The sequence below is a fragment of the Salvelinus alpinus genome, chromosome 2 (genome assembly GCF_045679555.1).
Source record: "Salvelinus alpinus chromosome 2, SLU_Salpinus.1, whole genome shotgun sequence".
In the NCBI taxonomy this organism is placed as follows: Eukaryota; Metazoa; Chordata; class Actinopteri; order Salmoniformes; family Salmonidae; genus Salvelinus; species Salvelinus alpinus.
In genome coordinates this window covers 37,540,028-37,563,591 of record NC_092087.1, presented here as the reverse complement: position 1 = coordinate 37,563,591, position 23,564 = coordinate 37,540,028, and the positions used below count along the sequence as shown (strand labels likewise).

Genomic DNA, 23,564 nt, shown 5'->3' with positions numbered 1-23,564 from the left:
GCCCTCCAATTTGACACACTGAACTCTATCAGAGAAGTAGTTGGTGAACCAGGTGAGGCAGTCATTTGAGAAACCAAGGCTGTTGAGTCTGCCGATAAGAATACAGTGATTGACAGAGTCAAAAGCCTTGGCCAGGTCGATGAAGACTGCTGAACAGTACTGTCTTTTATCGATGTCGGTTCTGATATTGTTTAGTACCTTGAGCGTGGCTGAGGTGCACCCGTGACCAGCTCGGAAACCGTATTGCACAGCGGAGAAGGTACGTGGGATTTGAAATGGTCAGTGATCTGTTTGTTAACTTGGCTTTCGAAGACTTTAGAAAGGTAGAGCAGGATGGATATAGGTCTGTAACAGTTTGGGTCTAAAGTGTCACCCCCATTGAAGAGGGGACAACTGCGGCAGCTTTCCAATCTTTAGGAATCTCGGACGATACGAAAGAGAGGTAGAACAGACAAGTAATAGGGGTTGCAACAATAGCGGCGGATAATTTTAGAAAGGGAGGGTCCAGATTGTCTAGCCTAGCTGATTTGTACGGGTCCAGGTTTGTCAGCTCTTTCAGAAATCTGCTATCTGAATTTTGGTGAAGGAGAAACTGGGGAGGCTTGGGCAAGTAGCTGCGGGGGGTGCGGAGCTGTTGGCCGGGGTTGGGGTAGCCAGGAGGAAAGCATGGCCAGCCGTAGAGAAATGCTTATTGAAATTCGATTATCGTGGATTTATCGGTGGTGACAGTGTTTCCTAGCCTCAGTGCAGTGGGCAGCAGGGAGGAGGTGCTCTTATTCTCCATGGACTTTACAGTGTCCCAGAACGTTTGGAGTTAGAGGTACAGGATGCAAATTTCTATTTGAAAAAGGTAGCCTTTGCTTTCCTAACTGACTGTGTGTATTGGTTCCTGACTTCCCTGAAAAGTTGCATATCGCGGGGACTTTTCGATGCTAGTGCAGTACGCCACATGATGTTTTTGTGCTGGTCGAGCGCAGTCAGGTCTGAAGTGAACCAAGAGCTAAATCTGTTCCTAGTTCTACATTTTTTGAAAGGGTCATGCTTATTTAAGATGGTGAGGAAATTACTTTTAAAGAACAACCAGGCATCCTCTACTGACGGGATGAGGTCAATATCCTTCCAGGATACCTGGGCCAGTTTGTTTAGAAAGGCCATCGTTTGACAGTGATGAGGGGTAGTCATTTGACCGTGGATGCATAACGGATGCAGGCAATGATCGTTGAGATCCTGATTGAAAACAGCAGAGGTGTATTTGGAGGGCAAGTTGGTCAGGATAATATCTATGAGGGTGCCCATGTTCACGGATTTAGGGTTGTACCTGGTGGGTTCCTTGATACTTTGTGTGAGATTGAGGGCATCTAGCTTAGATTGTAGGACGGCCGGGGTGTTAAGCATATCCCAGTTTAGGTCACCTAACAGAACAAACTCTGAAGATAGATGAGGGGAAATCAATTCACATATGGTGTCAAGGGCACAGCTGGGAGCTGAGGGGGGTCTATAACATGCGGCAACAGTGAGAGACTTATTTCTGGAGAGATTCATTTTTCAAATTAGAAGCTCGAACTGTTTGTGCATAGACCTGGAAAGTATGACAGAACTTTGCAGGCTATCTCTGCAGTAGGTTGCAACTCCTCCCCCTTTGGCAGTTCTATCTTGACGGAAAATATTGTAGTTGGGGATGGAAATCTCAGAATTTTTGGTGGCCTTCCTAAGCCAGGATTCAGACTCGGCAAGGACATTAGGGTTGGCGGAGTGTGCTAAAGCTGTGAGTAAAACAAACTTAGGGAGGAGGCTTCTGATGTTTACATGCATGAAACCAAGGCTTTTACGGTTACAGAAGTCAACAAATGAGAGCGCCTGTGTTATATCACTTGCACATCTAGAGGACTAAACAAAGGCGTCCAAACTGGCCTTATTACAGTGCAAAATAGATCTGTAGAATCGTGGAGGCTTGATGTGCATTCCCGGTAATACACGTTGTGCAACCACAGTAAAACGAGTCCTATATCATCATGACCTGAAAGACCGCTCAGCAGGGAAGAAGCCACTGCTCCAAAACCGCCACATGGGGACTGCACATGGGTACATAGATCGTACTTTTTGGAGAAATGTCCTCTGGTCTGATGAAACAAAAATAGAACTGTTTGGCCATAACGACCATCGTTATGTTTGGAGGAAAAAGGGGGACGCTTGCAAGCCGAAGAACACCATCCCAACCGTGAAGGACAGGGGTGGCAGCATCATGTTGTGGGGGTGCTTTGCTGCAGGAGGGTCTGGTGCACTTCACAAAAGGAAGGAAAATTATGAAGGAAAATGATGTGGATATATTGAAGCAACATCTAAAGACATCAGTCAGGAAGTTAAAGCTTGGTCGCAAATGGGTCTTCCAAATGGACAATGACCCCAAGCATACTTCCAAAGTTGTGGCGAAATGTCTTAAGGACAACAAAGTCAAGGTATTGAAGTGGCCATCACAAAGCCCTGACCTCAATCCTATAGAACATTTGTGGGGAGATCTGAAAAAGCGTGTGCGAGCAAGGAGGCCTACAAACCTGACTCAGTTACACCAGCTCTGTCATGAGGAATGGGTCAAAATTCACAAAACTTATTGTGGGAAGCTTGTGGAAGGCTACCCGAAACGTTTGACCCAATTCTGACCCACTGGGAATGTGATGAAAGAAATAAAAACTGAAATAAATAATTCTCTCTGCTATTATTCTGACATTTTACATTCTTAAAATAAAGTGGTGACTGACCTAAAACAGGGAATTTTTACTGGGATTAAATGTCAGGAATTGTGAAAAATTTAGTTTAAATGTATTTGACTAAGGTGTATGCAAACTTCCGACTTCAACTGTACTTTTGTTTCAAAGTAGATTTGTTTAAGACTACCAAGAAACACTGACCCTGATTTAAGCCCACTGCAGTAAAAAGTTAAAATGTGTAAATGAGCAAGTGATTCTTTCTCCTTCCACAATATTTCTCCACAATGCACCATCATTTACATTATGCTGCAGTAAATATATAGCAACATAGCAGTACTTTATTGTTGAATTGTATTGAAAATTAAATCAGCAATTACTAACAGTGAATATTCAGGGTCCCAGCCCTGAATGCTGATTGGCTGATAGCCGTGGTATATCAGACTGTATGCCACGTGTATGACAAAACATTTATTTTTACTGCTCTAATTCCGTTGGTAACCAGTTTATAATAGCAATAAGGCACCTTGTGTCGTGCCTAAGAACAGCCCTTAGCCGTGATATATTGGCCATATACCACACCCCCTCGTGCCTTATTGCTTAAATATATCACAGCATACAAACTGATAATTAGTGTTTTATATGGCTTGCACTTTAGGCCTTAACAAAGGCCTCTAAACGGACAGTGACTACAAGGCAGACAGATCAAAAGGACATGGCTAGCCACTCAACCATTAAAGGTTTGAGACTTTCTGCTACTCTGATCTGTCCCCTATATATATTTCCTTGTTAGGGAACCACTACCACATAATCACTTAAATTGGTACAGCACTCTCACTAACGGGTGCAACAATATAGCCACCTATAAGACATGCCTTAGAAAATGCTATTGCGTGAGAAACAATAATACCATGCATTAGTGCTGAGCGATTAGTGCTTTTATGAGGTCGGTTCGATTTCAGATCGATTATTAAAAAATTATCACCGTTTGCTTTCAATTTTTTTTTTACATAAATTGAATGCTGTAACAACACAGAATAGAACAATTAATAAAAGTCCCATGAGCGTAGTGACTGCCCATTACCTCATCACTTATTAACCATAATTTATTCACATTACCTTACTTTAATAAAATATTTCAGTTGTTGTGTATATTACATTTGTTTTATTTGATTACTTTATTGTTTCATTCCAAGTCATCATCTCATCTCTATAGAGCTGCTGCCTATGCTGTCTGACAAAATCACTATTTTGGTAGTTCTTCAACGTAAATAGGGCATTTATGACTGCTGAATACCAACTATCAATCAGGTAAAGGTACCTCACGAAGCAACTGCTCTCTATCCCTCTCGATCGCACATTCTTCATTTCTTTTTTTACATAGCAGTGGTAAAAGAAACACAGATCAGACAATTAGGCACACAATGGATTTTGGTCATTGTAGTTAATTACCAGGTTTTCTGCACTAAATTGTGTAGAATATTGGCCTGTTGGAAACTCACTACTACATCGCACAGTATGGGCTTGATCTGATTTATCTGTAGAGAAAACAGTGTAATGTGTGCATTGAGCTCACAGAAAATTCAAATAATTGAACCGACGTTGGTCAATTAGTTAATTTCAGTTAATCGCTCAGCACTACCATGCACCCACTAGTGTTCAAAAAGTTTTTGGTGTTCCAAAAATGCAGTATGGTACTGTATTCTGAATGACTATAATGATGTGCGCTGAGAGTCAGGAAGCAAGTTCAGGGAGTGAGTGTTTTAATAAATAAAAACAAAATTATACAAAAAAAAGAAACACGAATAACACACAGACATGACACAGGAACAGAAACAATAACGCCTGGGGAAGGAACCAAAGGGAGTGACATTTATAGGGAAGGTAATCAGGGAAGTGATGGAGTCCAGGTGAGTCTGATGACGCGCAGATGCGCGTAACGATGGTGACGGGTGTGCGCCATAACGCGCAACCTGGTGATCAAGAGGCCGGAGAAGGAGCACACGTAACAGTACCCCCTCCCTGACGCGCGGCTCCAGCTGCAGGACGCCGACCAAAATGACGATCCCGGGGATCAGGAGCGGACCGGTCACCTCTGCTAAGGCGCGGGGAACCTCTCAGTCCAGCTGAGACACGAGAGCATGGCGACTTAAGAGTGCCGGAGAGAGAGCATATGTGATGGTACCCCCTCCCCGGCGCATTTTGGCTCCAGCCGTAGGACGCCAACCAAAGGGAAGATCCCGGGGATCAGGAGTGGTTCTGGGATTTTTGCTCACCATTCTTGTGATCATTTTGACCCCACGGGGTGAGATCGTGCGTGGAGCCCCAGATCGAGGGAGATTATCAGTGGTCTTGTATGTCTTCCATTTCCTAATAATTGCTCCCACAGTTGATGTCTTCAAACCAAGCTGCTTACCTATTGCAGATTCAGTCTTCCCAGCCTGGTGCAGGTCTACAATTTTGTTTCTGGTGTCCTTTGACAGCTCTTTGGTCTTGGCAATAGTGGAGTTTGGAGTGTGACTGTTTGAGGTTGTGGACAGGTGTCTTTTATACTGATAACAAGTTCAAACAGGTGCCATTAATACAGGTAACGAGTGAAGGACAGAGGAGCCTCTTAAAGAAGAAGTTACAGGTCTGTGAGAGCCAGAAATCTTGCTTGTTTGTAGGTGACCAAATACTTATTTTCCACCATAATTTGCAAATAAATTCATTAAATATCCTACAATGTGATTTTCTGGATTTTTTTTCCTCATTTTGTCTGTCATAGTTGAAGTGTACCTATGATGAAAATTACAGGCCTCTCTCATCTTTTTAAGTGGGAGAACTTGCACAATTGGTGGCTGACTAAATACTTTTTTGCCCCACTGTATAGGGAAGGTAATCAGGGAAGCGATGGAGTCCAGGTGAGTCTGATGACGCGCAGGTGCGCGTAACGATGGTGACAGGTGTGCGCCATAACGAGCAGCCTGGTGACCTAGAGGCCGGAGAGGGAGCACACATGACAATTACAGTAATTTACTGGCAGCAATTTGCCAGTAAGTTCCTGTAAAGTTTCAGGACAAGGTTTGTAGAATTCCTATAATACAATATATTCACGTATTCTGTGCGGTACAGCATTCTCACTCAAGGGTGCAACAAATAAAGTCTCTTACAAAGCATGCCTTAAATATGTTAATGACACAGACTCTCTTTCCCCGCTCACAACATTTTCCCACAATGCACCATTTCCAGTATTTTACTGTGCATTCTACAGTGTTTCAGTGTTTTAATTATAGAAAGGTCATACAGTGTGCTGTAAAACAAATGGGTGGTATTTTACTGTGCATTATACGGTAATCTACTGTATTCAGTTATATAATATCATACTATTGATTAATACAGTAAGTTACTGATAAAATTACAAAAACAGCTAATAGTGTGGGTAAGCCTGTGTGGAGCCTTCAATGGCGTCACAGGCCCTCGCCTCCACACTACCTCCCAATCTGTGTCTCTGGAACACCATGACACCCACTGGCAAGTCCCTGGGCCAGATCCACCCACAGATCACATCGGACTCTGGGACACAACAACACCACCATGCATCCGGCAGGCTGCAGCAGCACCAACATTCTCATTGTAACCAGTCCAGTTCAGACTCCCAGACCCAAACTCCCCAGTCCCATACCTCCAGTGGGGTGGAGGCAGCCATGTTCCGGTGCATCTCCATGGTAATGGGGACCTTTAGCAGGGGATTGTGAGGTGTCCTGTGGCCTGCCCATCTCCCTGGAGACTTCACACACATCAGACGTGACCACCTGGGGGTTCACACGGGGAGGTCAGATACAGTGACCTTTCACACGGCCTGGACGGCCCAGACATGGACTCTAGTCTGACTCATCAGGATTATACAGGGAGTGCAGGACAGACAGACATGAGAGGAGAGGGCTGAGGAGCCAAAGGCTGCAGAGTAGTAGAACATGCAGCTCGTGTGAACGATGCCCACACACACACTCAATACTCACTTTACCTGCATATCTCTGAATAACATAATTTCAACCAATGACTGGCTGCTACATTTCATCCATCACCATTGTCTGTCTGGCTCAATTTGACAGCCTATTAGGAGCACAGGAAATCATTGTTTATGTGGCCATCAATCAGTGTTTATGAATTAGACACCGCAGTCCGCACCACAATGTGAGCCTTTGCAGGAATTACAGTAGCGGTAATTGTGGTGACAGTACAGTGTGTTTGCGAAGCGCTGTTCCACAAACCCAAAGTGCTTAAAAATACATGAATGATAAAGGAAGTGCAATACAAGGGAAGATTAGTCTTAATAATGTAGTGCTAATTTGCTCAGCACACAAAAAGGAAGGCTGAACAAAACACTCAATAAAGCACAGACATTAGTGTCAGAGTGAAGGTAATGACAGATTCACACTCCCTGGGACCCTATGTAGAGCGGTCCAAGCCAAGTTCAATCAGTCCTAATAGACTGGGCCTTGTTCATCAGACAGACACCCACAGGCCCACCGGCTCAGCACTACAACACAGAAAGTGAGAAAGCACTCCTTCAGGAGCACAAACAGATCAGTTACCAGGCTATCCCCTTCTCCCTCTGAGACTGTGTGTAGTCTAAGTACAGGGTAGAGGTCATGTGGTTAAAAAAGTGTTATCCAAAGGCAAGGGGCACCGTCAGGCAGGCCGGTGGGTCTATTCAACCCGCTGATAGATTCCGTGGAGCCACTGTGGGAGAAGCTGGGGCAACCATGAGAACAGAAACGGGTAATAGCAGCTCTATAAATTACCACAGGACAAGGGCATGCTCCCTGAAAGGAGACAGAAGCCCCAGATAGTCTTTACCAAAATTATACCTCGTTCATCAAGTCTACGTATGTTTGCATGTCCTTTTAATCCCATACCTCCTCACAGGCCCTATGAGGTATTTATGTTTGTTTTGGAGGAATACACAGAACAATAGATTGGAGTTAGCACATTGCTGTATTCAGTCTATTTTCTAAATTAATTACTTGTAGTGGAGTCTCCAATTCTGCTCTGGTGTTTAGATAATGGCTGATCAGTGCATGAACACCGCAGTCGCTGGATCCCCTCTCTCAGCACGAAACTCATCATTAAGGAATAGTTCAAATATTGCTCAAATCATGAGCACCTTTTCAACTATGGGGATTCCCGGCGATGTCATCAGTATCTACAATTAAACACTGTGACGCACTCACTAAGGCACCCCAGAGAGTGAGCCTTCCCAAGCTTTTTTGCATACCTTCATGGCATACTTTTATCCTGACATATGGGCATATCTCACGCAGAGAGCAAACCCTCCCCCTCTGGGTAGAATGGTCCAATTTATTATTCATCCAGCCCTCCCTGTCTCCCAAGTAGCATAGGATGCAGTCATTCTGCCTATGAAGCAGAGGAGAGGGAAGGAAGGAAGCCACCACAGTAACTGGCTGGGCCCCAGCATACTGAAGTACAACCACTGGAGGAAATATCCATGCAAGCTGCAGTGATTAAATCTGCTATTTTAATAATGCCTTGGACCCTAATTGAAACCCATTGGTGGTCTGTGGATGCCCAGAAGGTATAATGGCATGTGTGATGATAAGCCTGTTATACTACTGTGGGCTAGCCAGAAGGTAACTACAGTATAATCATTTAGTATGGGGAGGTATCACCTTAGGCTAGAGAAGTTCCTCTGACAGAGCTGGGAGTTGGCTGATGTGTGTATTTGAGCATGTAAATACAGGTGATTGTGTGTAGAGTGTGCAAGTGAATGTCCACAATTATCTATGACATGCACGCACGCACACACTCTCTCTCTCTCTCCCAGTCTGGGTGCTACGGAGCGTCTCCTCTCACAAGGCAGTGGCTTTATTAAGTCCCAATAAACGTGGGCCCAATTAGTCAGGCAGGTCACTCAAGATTGACTTTGAAATTGGACGTCCATCCATGTCCCCAGGAAGTCGGGAGATGCCTTCAAACCCGCCACTAGGAGCAACGTTGAGCGCTATTAACATCAAATAAGCTTGGGTTTTGCTAGGGCAAATTGGTCAAACCGTGAGATCTTGTTGCAATTAGTAGGCCTTTCATCACGTCAGTGTGAGGAGCTCGCCTTGCTTCACCTCACCAGTCAGCCGTTACTGATACTATTGTTACTACTACTGAGAGTAATCATGATGTCACTAGTCATCCTTTCAGCCCGTCCTCCTCAACCCAACATCTGCAGCGTGTTTGCATCTGACAGGCCCACTGCTGGAGTTTGAATTGCCAGGGAAGAGAGGAGCTCCTCCAAATGAGATCAGCCAAGCATACGGGCAAACAGGTAAACAGATCTGGCATGCGGAACCCATACTCATTAAAGCTACTGTGTTAACATCTCACTAAACATGGAGCACCGTAATTGCATGCCAGTACTTTAAATAAAGAGAGAAAGTTATATGATCATCAATCATTGTGTACCTTCTCTATTCTATGGAGTGAAACGACGGCTATCTGGACTGTAACATAGATTTATAGAACAGTCAGTGCATCAGTATTTACCAAGCATGGGTTGGGATTGCTCAAAACCAGAGACTGGGAGATACTAAATAAACTAGGAGCAATTCAGAGTTTAAAAAAACGTATCAGCTTTAGAAAGTATCTTTAGCAAGAATCAAGAAAACTCTCAGTACTCATATCAGCAACCATAGTTAAGATCCAAGTTCGAACCTATAGAATAGAGCAACATAAACAAATATCTTTAGAGTGTAGAGTCAGTGCTGTACCTGTATGGAGACATCACTGTAGGAGCCTCCTATCACCCCAGAGATGGCCAGAGGGACGTCGTCATGGATGGCGTAGGAGCCGTCAGGGCAGGTGTACTCGCTATCATCCACCTTGGTGAGGGAGGCACGGACAAACTCCAGGGACTGCTCCAGGGCGTAGGTATCCTTAGAGCAGGTGTCCAGGATGTGGGCTCCCAGCCGTATCCCCGGCAATAGGCGCTCGTCCTTGTTGATCTCGTCCAGGGCTAACAACATGGCCTCCAATCTCTGGATCCCTCTCTGAGCGTTGATCTTCCCACAGTCCTCGGCACCCTCGCCCTTCTGGTGCACAGGGAACAGCCCTCCTATGATCAGGTCCCCGTCCACTGTGATCTCCCTCTTGGTGTCCGTATTGAAGCCTGACATGGGGAGACCCAGTGGGGCTTGGGCCAGGAGGGACAAACATACAAACAACAGGCAGAGGTGGGAGAGGTGGAGGTGGAGGTGGAGGTGGAGGTGTCGGGGCAGGGTGTACAGCCCCAACCCAGGAGACCTCCCTGGTGACATGGCCCTGGGCCCTGGGTGAGTCTGATCACTGCTGTCGGGTGTTTCTCTTCCTCTGGTTCTCTCTGTTCTCTCTGGAGCTGGGGAGGGTACAGTAGGCTAGCAAGGAACAGAGCAGCGTGGCACGGCGGCACCAGATCTCAAAGCGCCAGTGTTTTTGTTCTAGCTGAGGCCATCTCCTGCATCAGGTTATGGAGAGTACAGCCTGTGGATCAAACAGAGGGGGAGTCAGTCAATGCTACAATACAACGAGACCTTTGTTTCACACACATACAGTCCAAGAAAATCAAGGTGCCTGGGACACATTCTCATTTCCATATACATCATATTTACGAGACAGTCAAATGTGTGTTGTATGATTCCAATTCCAGTAAAATTAGTGTTGTATGATTCCAGTAAAATTTGTGTTGTATGATTCCAGTGACATATGTGTTGTATGATTCCAGTGAAATTAGTGTTGTATGATTCCAGTGAAATTTGTGTTGTATGATTCCAGTGAAATTGGTGTTGTATGATTCCAGTGAAATTTGTGTTGTATGATTCCAGTGAAATTAGTGTTGTATGATTCCAGTGAAATGTGTGCCATGTGATTCCAGTGAAATTAGTGTTGTATGATTCCAGTGAAATTTGTGTTGTATGATTCCAGTGAAATTAGTGTTGTAAGATTCCAATAAAATTTGTGTTGTATGATTCCAGTGAAATTTGTGTTGTATGATTCCAGTGAAATTAGTGTTGTATGATTCCAGTGAAATTAGTGTTGTATGATTCCAGTGAAATTTGTGTTGTATGATTCCAGTGAAATTAGTGTTGTATGATTCCAGTGAAATGTGTGTTGTATGATTCCAGTGAAATTAGTGTTGTATGATTCCAGTGAAATTTGTGTTGTATGATTCCATTGAAATGTGTGTCATGTGATTCCAGTGAAATTAGTGTCTTATGATTCCAGTGAAATTTGTGTTGATAATAACTGCTGTAGGATGCAGGGATAGTCACTGGATAATGACACATTGACATAAAAGTGATAAGTAGTTACACATGTACAATACTACATAGGCTAATGTATATTAACTTACTACTTCCATTCTCTTGTGACATGCAACTATATTCATGATGCAGCATGCTGGCCCTTTTCCCATTCTAAATATGTAATATTCAACAACATATCTTTTTTTAAATGACTAGGGGTCTGTCAAGTCATATAGCAGGATAATGTGACATAATCATCGGTTTCAAAGCCAGAAGGCGACTACACAAATAGGAAATACCACTAAACATGCTGATGTAGGACGCCACAGAAGTCCCTGGTTTTATATATAGTAACCTATATTAGGGAGAAATGTCGCTCTAGCTTCTTTGCACAGGTGTATAACATGCATATATAGGGTGTGTGATGTGAGAACAGTGTGTACGGAGGACGCTGGCTGGATTCTCCAGAGTGTTTTCTCATGTCTGAGTTCTTAAGCAGCTCGCTAGCGACCGACCGCATCACTTCCCCCATGGTGAATGGCTTCCTCTGGAATAGAATGTGTTTGTCTTCAACTGTGCCTGAGGGGCCATGTGACTGTTCTGGTGCGAAACTCTCTCCATCTCTCCATTTCTAATCTTCCTCGCTTTCTCTCTCTCTTTCCCTCTCTCCATCTAGTTTCCTGTTTGACCGCATGCCTCTCATTGCAGGGAAACGAGTCCACAGCTGTTTGTTGCACATGCAGGCAGGCGCACCACACACACACACACAAATTGTAAAAAAAGGTATCCCTTGGGGAACACTGTCAAAGCAAATGATGCAAATGAGACTGATTTAGCAAACACAAACACATACATTGTCATACACACACTCACAAAGAGCTGTTGAAATGTCCCTGCAGCAGTAGCTGAAGACTTATTTTCCCCTGATGGATTGAATCTAAACACTGTTTCTACTGCATAAGATTATTCCTACTTCCTGCAGACAATTTTGCATAAATATCATGATATTTACATTGAGAAAGTACTGTAGTGGCGGATTTATAACAACCACAATGACATTGTGATTACTCATTCACAGCTTTGTTTCAGTTCTTTCTATTTTTGTCCAACTGAAACCAATGAAAACCAAGATTGCATACAAATAAATGTAACCAATAGTTGAACAGAGAGGCTGGACTGAGGGCTTGTAGGCCTGTTGTAAGGCAGGTCCTCACCAGACATCACCTGCAAAAACGTTGCCTATGGGCACAAACTCACCATCGCTGGACCAGACAAGACTGGCAAAAAGTGCTCTTCACTGACGAGTCGTGGTTTTGTCTCACTAGGCGTGATGGTCGGATTGGCGTTTATCGTCGGAGGAATGAGCGTTACACCGAGGCCTGTACTCTGGAGCGGGATCGGTTTGGAGGTGGAGGGTCTGTCATGGTCTGGGGCGGTGTATCACAGCATCATCGGACTGAGCTTGTTGTCATTGCAGGCAATCTCAACGCTGTGCGTTACAGGGAAGACATCCTCCTCCCTCATGTGCTACCCTTCCTGCAGGCTCATCCTGACATGACCCTCCAGCATGACAATGCCACCAGCCATACTGCTTGTTCTGTGTGTGATTTCCTGCAAGACAGGAATGTCAGTGTTCTGCCATAGCCAGCGAAGAGCCCGGATCTCAATCCCATTGAGCACATCTGGGACCTGTTGGATCGGAGAGTGAGGGCTAGGGCCATTCCCCCCAGAAATGTCCGGGAACTAGCAGGTGCCTTGGTGGAAGAGTGGGGTAACATCTCACAGCAAGAACTGGCAAATCTGGTGCAGTCCATGAGGAGGAGATGCACTGCAGTACTTATTGCAGCTGGTGGCCACACCAGATACTGACTGTTACTTTGGATTTTGACCCCCCCTTTGTTCAGGGACACATTTTTCCATTTCTGTTAGTCACATGTCTGTGGAACTTGTTCAGCTTATGTTTCAGTTGTTGAATCTTGTTGTGTTCATACAAATATTTACACATGTTAAGTTTGCTGAAAATAAACGCAGTTGACAGTGAGAGGACGTTTCTTTTTTTTCTTCGTTTTTATCCCTACTAATTACTAACATGCTTCTCCAATTCAACTCAAAGGTGAACTGGTTGACCATGCTGATCCAAATTCTTATGTCCACTGCCCCTCCCCTCTGGTCAGTAGGGAGGCAGAGCCAGACCCTGGTTGCATCCCAAATGGCACCCTATTCCATGCATAGTGCACTACTTTTGACCAGAGCACTATGGACCCTGGTCAAAAGTAGTGCACTAGGGAATAGCCTTCCATTTGGGACACAGCCCCTGTAGAGCAGCAAGGCCCTGGGTGTGGAGCTGTGTGAGGACCCAGACCCAGAGTGGTTCCAGTAGAGATGGATGGATGGGTCCGGAGGAGGGGCAGCAGCCAGCATCATGTCACTCTCTCCTCCATCCTCCCCTGGGTTTAATTAGCCACACTACAGAGGAGGAAAGGGAGCAGTTTATTGGAGCACGATATTGAGCCAGTATCATCTGCATGAGCCACTGCCACTAGCTGCCTCTGCCAGTCAAATCCGCTCACTGAGAAAGCTAGAGATTATGAAAATGAGTCATAAAAAAGGCAGTCTGGCTTTGTACTGATTTCATTTGGATTTCTCAAAGTGTTTCCTTGTTTTGAGTGTCTGGGAGAACGCTATTGAATTGAAGTACTCTTTCATGTTATCCATCACTATGGCCATCGACCATCTCATGTTGTATACGGCTCTGTATGGCAGGATATTTACTACCTAAATTAAGTAGAGTACCATTCTCTGAATTCTAAAAATCTAAAAGTGCAGTTTTTCAGTCATTGCTGTAGATCTTCCCTGCTCGCCTGTGTTTGCGTGCGAAAGAAAGTGGGTCTATGTGTATGTGTATGTGTGTGTGTGTGTGTGTGTGTGTGTGTGTGTGTGTGTGTGTGTGTGTGTGTGTGTGTGTGTGTGTGTGTGTGTGTGTGTGTGTGTGTGTGTGTGTGTGTGTGTGTGCATACATCCGTATGTGTGTGTGTGCATGTCCACTCAGAGATATATATGCTCATCTCACCAATACACATTCTCCCACTCATTAGGTAACCTCTCTATACTCTTTGTTTCCATGGAAACTTGACCGGAGACATGAAGGGTTGGGACGAGACGGGCGAGGCCGAGGAGAGGACAAGTGGACCAATCTGACCACTGAGTAACGTCCTGTGGGAGCACTGGGAAAGAAGCCTGCTGTAAACTGGCCCCATCCTCTCACTCACATACATACTTCATCCACTACATCCATCAACCAATGCATGGCTCTATTTCACACTTTACTGCCAGGTATTCTATTCTACCTGTAACTTACAAATAAATCACCAGCATATCTTCAATTCACCAATACACTCTAACCGTCAATGTTATTTCTGCTCTGCAGATACTTTAGAGGCAAAATGCCTGTGGGTTTTGTGGATGTATGTATGCTAGAAGTGACACATTGCATTTTATTTTACAGCATCTCTCTGCTGCAGCGTTTTGTGGGCTGACAGGTCTTTTTCTCCAATACCAAATGAGAGTGGGAATGTCAGGCGTTTGGCTTAGCCCCGGAGAGTCAGATAAACACGGTGAAACTGTACAGCACCTCTCCCCACAACCACTGTCTGACAGCAAAGGATAATGCGTATAATGCCATGTCTTCTTTACGGTCAACAGGCTTACAATGATTTCCCCGTCCAAAATTGTTTTTGTACACTGCTGCTACTCGCTGTTCATTATCTATGCATAGTCACTTCACCCCTACCTCTATGTACATATTACCTCAATTACCTCGACTAACCTGTACCCCCGTACATTGACTTGTTACCGGTAAGCCCTGTATATAGTCTTGTTATTGTTATTTTATTGTGTTACTTTATTTTATTTAGTAAATATTTTTTTAACTCAAATTTATTAAAACTGCATTGTTGGTTAAGGGCTTGTAAGTAAGCATTTCACGGTAAGGTAAACAATACCTGTTGTATTCAGCACATGTGACATACAATTTGATGTGTATTAACTTCAAAGAGCACCCAGCCTCATTTCATCCTCTCTCCTCCCATGCAGCCATCTCCCTTCTCTTCCCTCTAGTTTCTGCTTTCCGCTTCACCAGATGGCCTTTTTAATTCAAGTGTGTGGAGAGTGCCAGACTCTTACACTCTTCAAGCCAGGTGGTGTGAAGGAATGGGAAGGTTTTGGAAAGCAAGCAAGGATGGAAGAGGGGGGAGGAGAAGGAGGGTGGGCGGAGAAGAGGAAAGAGGAGGAAGAGCTTCACAAGGTGTTATTTTGTCTCCGTTTTTTCAATCACCTCCTCAGGCAGGAGTGGAGAGCTGCAGCATTAACATGATAATAGGAAGGCAGGTAGGCTGGGGAGTGGGCATCTATATGCAGGCTGGAGCCAAGGGAAGACCAGGGAGGAGGTTCCCTGTGGAATAATTGCCTGGGAGCACAACACCGACAGGAGAGGAGAGGAGGGTGATGGGAGCCAGGCTTCCCCCAAAATCAAATTTCCAGCTAACAACGAGAATGGGCCTGGGCGGAGCAAGACTGGGGAATGGTCTGCTAATGGGAAAGGGAGGGGTCATTGAGTGCTCTGAGCTCTCACATCACCCAACCCAAACAATTCATCAACCTCCTGCCCTGCAATCAGAGAACCACCTGTGGCAACCCCCTTTATGAGAAAATGACATCAGCATCTTTGAGAAACTGAACAAACTTTTTTTTAAAGCAGCAATCTTAATTTCCAATTCCCATACAACTAGATTTGAGTAATGGATTTATAAGTATGTATGACAAATATCACCCAGTTATCACAGAAGAAACATGCTTAACATCTATAAATAATTTATTGTCATGACACACGCTAACACTGGCAAGTCCACTCCACATCGTTCCAAATGTGACGCCACGCTGTGCCAAGTCTAGCCTGACAGTAATTAATCTTAACACAATGAGTGGAGAAATCACAATTTCCATCCCCCTAATCTGGCCATGGTAGTGCAATGAGAGAACTACCAACTACCAGTGGCAGCCTGACAAATATGTCTTTCATTTGGGGCTCCCCATCATATATCTCTGCCTAACTCTGTGTCTAACATCTCTCTCTGTCTCTCTCTATCAACTAATTTAGTGACAGTCTGGGTAGATAGATATCGGGGGGGGGGGGGGGAGGGGTCTGACAGGAAGTGAGCTGGCAACCGGGGGGTTGGTAGTATCAAATCCTAGATGCCATTGCCCCCCGCACCTCTCCAATAGCTGTATGTGTGTATTTGTGTCTTTTGGAGGAGTTGTGATAAAAGCAGAAGTCACATTTCGGTTGGACCTTTGTGTACAATTGACGAATAAAGTGATCTTAATCTTTAATTATAATCTTATAACCCATTCAGAACTCGCTACAGGTTTGATCATACTTGTTATAGATTGAAAACCACTTCCTTTCTCTCTTTGACAGACTGTGGACTTCAACTTGCCCAGAAAGACGTTCAACTTCAGTGCTGAAAAGTTGTATAACAAACAAAGTTTCTTCAGGAGCGTTTTCATTCATTTTTATCATGAAGTAACACTTCAACTGCAGAGGAATAACCAGTTGAATCCAGTTCCATGAATCCAGGCCTGGGAGATTGACTGGATCAATGATAACCACTGAGATTGCTGAGGCAAAAAGACAAACCCATCTCCGAAAATGAAGAGCACTGAACTTTCCAAATAAGGTCACTGATACCAAACAAATTAAGGGGAAAAGCAGTAATTGAAGTTTAAACGATAGCAGCCCAGGAAATCTGAGGCCGGTGCTGAATAACAAAGAGTGGACATATACAGCAATTAAGAAGATGTCTACCAAATCAGGCACTTACTCAATCTCACACCACCACGGTTCCTCTCCTCATCATTGAGCTGACAGTAGACCAAGAGGTCCAGACTTTTCAGCTATTAAACAAAGAATAGATTTGGATTTGGTCATGTGTGTCTGTCATTACTAGCTTTCTCTGCCTCTCAGCTCCTCCCTTACAGTAACTCCATCCCTGGCACTCTCTGCACCTGTGTGAGAGAGGGAATCCCCTGGTACAGTACCATATCTTCTCCCCTTCCCAGGGGCCTGATTCCACCTCACTGTGTACTACCTCATTTAAGATTCCTCGCCTCTCTGTGTTCTCTGTGTGTCCGTGAGCTCATTACAGGCAGAGCTGTGATCGGCCCAGACAGGGTGATGGAGGCATGGTGTTTATGTTTCAGGGGCTGCGTTAGGTTTTCTGTGGGTCTTTCCATTATTCATCACACACACCATCAATGACAAGAAAGAAACAAGTGTGGACCCCCTGATCCTAAACTGAAACCTGAGACATGCTCTCATTCTGTCTTGTTATCTCTCAAACACACATTTTACTCACGTGCACAAATACATACATCCCCAATGCAGATAGACACAAACTGTACACACAAAAACACATACATCCCCAATACAAATGATATATGTGCTGCAGGGAACACAGATTCTCACAACATAAACCAAATAACTTTCAGTGAGACAGATGCATGGCTGAACACACATTGTCCCTGGTCCTACATAACAACCTCAGGGATCCTTGACTGTCCCCAGGCCTCTCTATTAGCTCTACAGGTATACCAGTCCAGGGACACACACAACATCTGCTGCATACTACTCTAGCTGCATTATTATGGAAGCACAAAAATGCCTGGAAGCATAACTCACACTTGAAACAATGTCCTAGGAGATGTTCAGGCATTTATTTGATCGGCAAGTGATTTTTAATCAACTAATGATGTGTGTGTGTGTGTGTGTGTGTGTGTGTGTGTGTGTGTGTGTGTGTGTGTGTGTGTGTGTGTGTGTGTGTGTGTGTGTGTGTGTGTGTGTGTGTGTGTGTGTGTGTGTGTGTGTGTGTGTGTGTGTGTGTGTGTGTGATCGGTAGCCTAAGAGGCCAAAAGGAGGTGTAAGTAATTAAGCTGTCCTGTTTGATAGGACCACAGCCATTCATCACCCTGCTTTTTAATCACAGATGACGGCTAGCTAATTAAACCCAAATGATGAATAAGAGACCCGGGTGACACTGAGATATCTTATCAGGCATTTGAGTTGTGTTAGCTACTTTGGTTTCCCCATAGAATTAGAAATTAGAATGTAATAGGATCTCTATGGTTTCCCTCTATACTGTATATCAGTTCATGCTCTAACAAAATGATAAAACAGATCTACCCATGTACATTCACACTGAAGTTGACTGGAATCTATAAATAATTTTCTATACAGTAGATCCATCCATTAGACCGTGCTCAATGGATCTGGTGAATGGTGGTGGCATACTTCAAGGTGCGGTGGCTTGACAGGTGAACTGGTGTAAGGTGCTCCCGTCCATCTATACAACACTTCAAAGTCACCTGACCTCCGTGGCCCGGTGCTGGGGACGCTTGTGTTCTTAGTGGATAAGGAGCATCTTAACACGCTGGGTGCTCAGCGATAACACTGCTCCGCCATGCTCTGAGATACTTTGAGAAGCAGCTACTCTGAAAACACCTAGGGGGATTAGCATGATTCCACCCCTCCCCCGTGTGCGCACTTAGCCGTGGGCCACTGCCCACTCTGCACCACGCTGATACAGGTGAGATGGATTCCATTTGGACATCATAAAGATATGGGTGCACAAAGAGTGGCTCGTCTCCTCCTCCTGTTCCTGTTTCTGCTCGGATCTCCAGATGCGAAGAGAAGAACATATTCCTCTTCAGCCACATCTTGAATTATTTACCCTAATCAACATCTCTGCACTCTGGGTCTGAGTGCTGCCATGGGCTCGCCATTGTTTTACAAGATAATTTGCTCAAAGAAAGACACCAAGATGCATTGCCGTTGTGATAAGGCTTCTCCCCCTTCTCCCCCTTTTAGGAAACATCATAATTTGACCAACTGTATGATCTATGGGAAATGCAACTTGATTTTGAGTCACATCAATTATCATTAAATATCAGATGAAATCAAATAAAAGCATTATAGACATAGATGTTGAATGATGGAAATACAGTCAAATATATCATGGATGAGGAGTCCCTTTTGGATTCTCTCATGTATTAGTGTCTCTACTAAATTTGCTCAAAGATCTAAACAGATAAAGATTATTAGGATGGTGGTATGATCTCATTTGTTTACTATTACAACCAAGTAACCCTATTCTATAGTAATTGCATTCACAAAAAAATCCTTAATGTATTTAACCTGTCAATCAAACAAATGATGTACAAATAATTCTAGACATTATGAGAGGTGTGTCAAAACGAAGTAGGAATAGAATGGGATTAGCCTGATACACTAATCCAGTAGTTTGTATATTGTCATTATCAATCGTTATCTCTTCTATGTCTGTAACAAAGCTTTGTTGCATTGATATAGTCGTACAAATACATCCACATGGTCGTAATCGTGCATACAGAATGCACGCTGCTGTTGCTGGGAACAAATGTACACAAATAACAAAAGCTCTTACCTGTCAAATGAATCTCACTTCAAAGCGATTCCAAGTCGGATAGGTTACACAGATTAGGTCGTGCACTTCATATCCTTGGTGAAGCCTTTGATAAATCTCATGTTATTCTGCTGAATAAACAATTGGTGGATACTCACGATGAAGGAAGGCAGGACTTGGACCGAGAGTGAATGAAGTTTTCGCGCCTCAGAGCTGCGGCGCGCTTGAGTAAGTGTCCTTGGTGCTGAAAAAGATTCGGACGAGCGCGCGGATTCCTTGAGATTTTATCCCGTGGCCAGGGTTAAAAAGTCCACATTTTACATACCTCAGGCACTAATTTAACAAAATACTTACATCATATTATTAACAGCGCGTCGACCTTCTAAACTCGGCTGTGCAACAGATCTATTTGATAACAATTGAGATAGCGCAGTTATCAATTAGCCTGCCTGGAGATGAGAAGACTGTTGAAAAAAAAAAAATTCCGGGTGCCCGAGATTTTTTGGTGTCAAATCATTATTTCCCATGCATATCCTTGTTTTACAAAACACAGAAGTCCACAGGCCATCATGTGAACTGATCTGTCATATTGACACACAGAAGAGAACAGACCGAACGCCTGTGGGTGATAGTGACTCCAAATAGGTGTGTCTGTGGGCTAACCAGCCTGCATGTTGTGGACGACCACCCTGCAAACAATACAGGTACAATTGATTGATTTTGATCTGTGCATTAAGAAATTGGCCACAGTCTTTCTCACATGTTTAAGATGAACTGTTATAATTTATAATAGACTAATGGTAGCAAATTCAAAGTAATAGTCTATTAATATTAATACAATAATAAGAATAAGAAGACAACTTCTCTATTATCCTAATTCTCTATTATCCTTTTCTGTTTTTGAGAGCTGTTGATTAGGTTGCACTGAGCGTGTAAATGTGGAGAAGCTCAGGGAATCGTCTTGATTTTGTTTAATCGGGCAAGCACAACCTGTAACAGCAGCTCTTTGGCTACTGCTTAGCTGCATTGCCGCGAGGTCTATATATGTTATATTTCCAGTCCACACACAAGTTCTGACATGGCAGCGCAGCCGAGTGAGAGCGCTAGGTGGCTCCCAGGTGGTAACCCTGTGCGTGCTGGACGTGGACTCGAGATCAACACTGCCAAAACCAACATCACACGGTCATGGAGGGTCTATCAACTGATTTAGTATGAGACGTCATCCATATCCACACTTCCGCTGGAATAGGATTAATAATTAACAACATAGGGAAGGCCATATCTCCATGTCCTCAAAACACTAAATATACCCCATGTGGGTTTCACTATTAATTACATCAGTTGTCAAAGCAGTGTTACCCCATTTTCAGTATGTAGCCTGCTCTTCTAACTTGCCTTTGGAGAACAGGTGGGGTGCCAGATAAATCATTGTGATCTGTCAGCCATCACAGTAGGCAAATTGAAAAAGCAAATCGGCATGTGGTAGGCCTACACATATTCATTCAATGGATCAGACATATAACGAGTAAGACTAATGGCTCAATCTGGGATTCAAACAACAACAAAGGGAACCCAGACACGTTTTTGGTAAACATCATTGCTATCTCCCTAGCCCACCCGGACGGTGCCCAGAGACCTGGGGGGTGAATAGCCGACTTAAGATTCAAATTCAAATACCCCACACTCCGACACCATGAAAAGGAAAATATTTAGGGCCTTTAGCCTGCCTCTCTGGAATATTTCACCCCCTAAATGAGTCGCAGATGTTTGGTGATTACACGCATGCTTAGAGCGCCAATCCATGTGGAAGAGAATCCACCTCGATGCGCCTAGTGATTGGAGCGGGACCGGAGGGTTGAAAATGCGTCCCACAAAGGACCATGGGAAGCGGAGTGATCCAAACGAGGCCCCGGAATATAAAAGGCTGAGTGTAATATCGAGAAGTCACGGTTTCATAGTGATTTAATTAAACTACATTACCAAAAATATTTGGACACCTGCTTGTCAAACATCTCATTCCAAAATCATGGGCATTAATATTGAGTTGGTCCACCCTTTGCTTCTATAACAGCCTCCACTCTTCTGGGAAGGATTTCCACTAGATGTTGGAACATTGCTGCGGGAACTTGCTTCCATTCAGCCACACGAGCATTAGTGAGGTCCTTCACTAATGTTGGGCGATTAGGCCTGGCTCGCAGTCAGCGTTCCAATTCATCCCAAAGGTGTTCGATGGGGTTGGGGTCAGGACTCTGTGCAGGCCAGTCAAGTTCTTCCACACTGACCTCAACAAACCACTTTTGTATGAACCTCGCTTCGTGCATGAGGGCATTGTCATGCTGAAACAAGAAAGGGCCTTCCCCAAACTGTTGCCACAAAATTGGAAGCACAGAATCGTCTAGAGTGTAAATGTATACTGTAGCGTTAAGATTTCCCTTCACTGGAACTAAGGGGCCTAGCATGAACCATGAAAAACAGCCACAGACCATTATTCATCCACCAAACTATAGTTGGCACTATGCATTGGGGAAGGTAGCGTTCTGGCATCTGCCAAACCTAGATTCGTCTGTCTGACTGCCAGAGAACGCGTTTCCACTGCTCCATAGGCAGCGAGCTTCACACTACTCCAGCTGACACTTGGCATTGCACAAGGCGATTTTAGGCTTGTGTGCGCCTGCTCGGCCATGGAAACCCATTTCATGAAGCTCTTGACAAACAGTTATTGTGCTGACTTTTCCAGAGGCAGTTTGGAACTCGATAGTGAGTGGTACGCCGTACCGGTAAAACGTGAGCATATCACAATTAACACAACATGCCCAAAAAACTATAGACTATTACACCATTATTTAACATTACTGCTTATCAGCCGCATGAACAATTAGCCGATTGTCTGGAATCGGCTGGTATACGCTCCAAATCTTTTGAGGTTTGAGGAGAAGACTTATATTTTGTCTAGGCGCAGATGAGTGGCTGAGACACCGTGGACAAGGCGGAGATGAGTGGCTGAGACGGAGGCGCGCTTGGACAACAGTGGTTGCATCAATTCAGGCTACAAAAGTAGGCCCATTGACAATCGCAGAATGTCATTATAATACACGTAGGTGTTTTGTAACATATGTCCCCTTCCTGTCATCAAATTGTGGGTGCACTGTTGGGGTTTGGAAGCTGCAATTATGTTGTGAGTGGACGAATGTGCGCGTAGCCTACAGGATCCCCTTTGTTAAGTGATTGTTTGACAATCAGATGAAAACATAATGACTGGTTGTGTTAATGCCATTTTAAAAGGCATATGAGGCGTGTCCATAAGGCTAGGGGACGCTTTCCCGAAAGTAAATTGAATTACATTGCCAAAATGATATAGCCTAATTAGCTTACCCCTGTCTATACAAAAATACATAAAATCATAAAAAATAGGCTACTACACCAGGAAGCATGATTGGCCACAAAATAACATAAGCTTTTTTTTTTTAAACTGTGGATTGTTTTAAATTGCATAGCCTACAGAAATAGCCGCAATTTGGGCAGCGCGAGCTTCAAATACCAAATAGATGATTGTTGAGTTGCGACTGTCAGTGAAAAGCAGAGACCCAACCAGGCATATCGCAATAGTAAAAATACAATAGTGGAAAAATTGTTTGGAAAGCAAATGGCTATTGCTGTAAAGAGATTACATTGAAAAGACTACAATCTGTCTTTTAGTCATCAAAATTATTAACTTAATTGAGCGAACTGTAGCCTACAGTATCTTATTGGCACCAGCGGAGAACATCGGTGAGTGTGCATATTCACTGTCTTTGTTATTGGGTCAGTCCCACTTTTGTTTGTTCTTGGTCAATAATTTCCTTCTCCAGCTTAGATGAATATCATATTGTATTTGTGTCTCCCCTTTTCGTAGACGAATTATATAGATAAGAAAACATAGTTTTTATTGATCTGTTAGTCAGTGTCAGCAGAGTAGGCTACACTGTAATGTTTGTAGTATAATAAAAAATGACTGCGCACAATTGAGTGTCCCATACACGTAAGAAATGAAATCTACTTTGACCCCTGGAAAGGTGGCATCTATGATGGTGCCACGTTGAAAGTCACTGAGCTCTTCA

General features: G+C 44.0%; 1 protein-coding gene across 2 annotated transcripts in view; it reads right to left on the bottom strand.

Moving 5' to 3' along the window:
- LOC139542817 (metabotropic glutamate receptor 2-like) overlaps window positions 1-20,413 on the bottom strand; it is a 78,331-nt gene extending 57,918 nt beyond the window's left edge. Inside the window, exons 1-2 of one of the 2 annotated variants that reach the window (XM_071348678.1) lie at window positions 19,489-20,413; window positions 9,464-10,211 (exon numbers count right to left, since the gene is read on the bottom strand). In XM_071348678.1, the coding sequence (XP_071204779.1) occupies window positions 9,464-10,009 (546 nt within the window). In that variant the 5' untranslated portion in view covers window positions 10,010-10,211; window positions 19,489-20,413. The remainder of the gene's footprint in view (window positions 1-9,463; window positions 10,212-19,488) is intronic. The other variant, XM_071348687.1, reaches the window with a different exon arrangement.
- Between the last annotated feature and the right edge of the window lie 3,151 nt (window positions 20,414-23,564).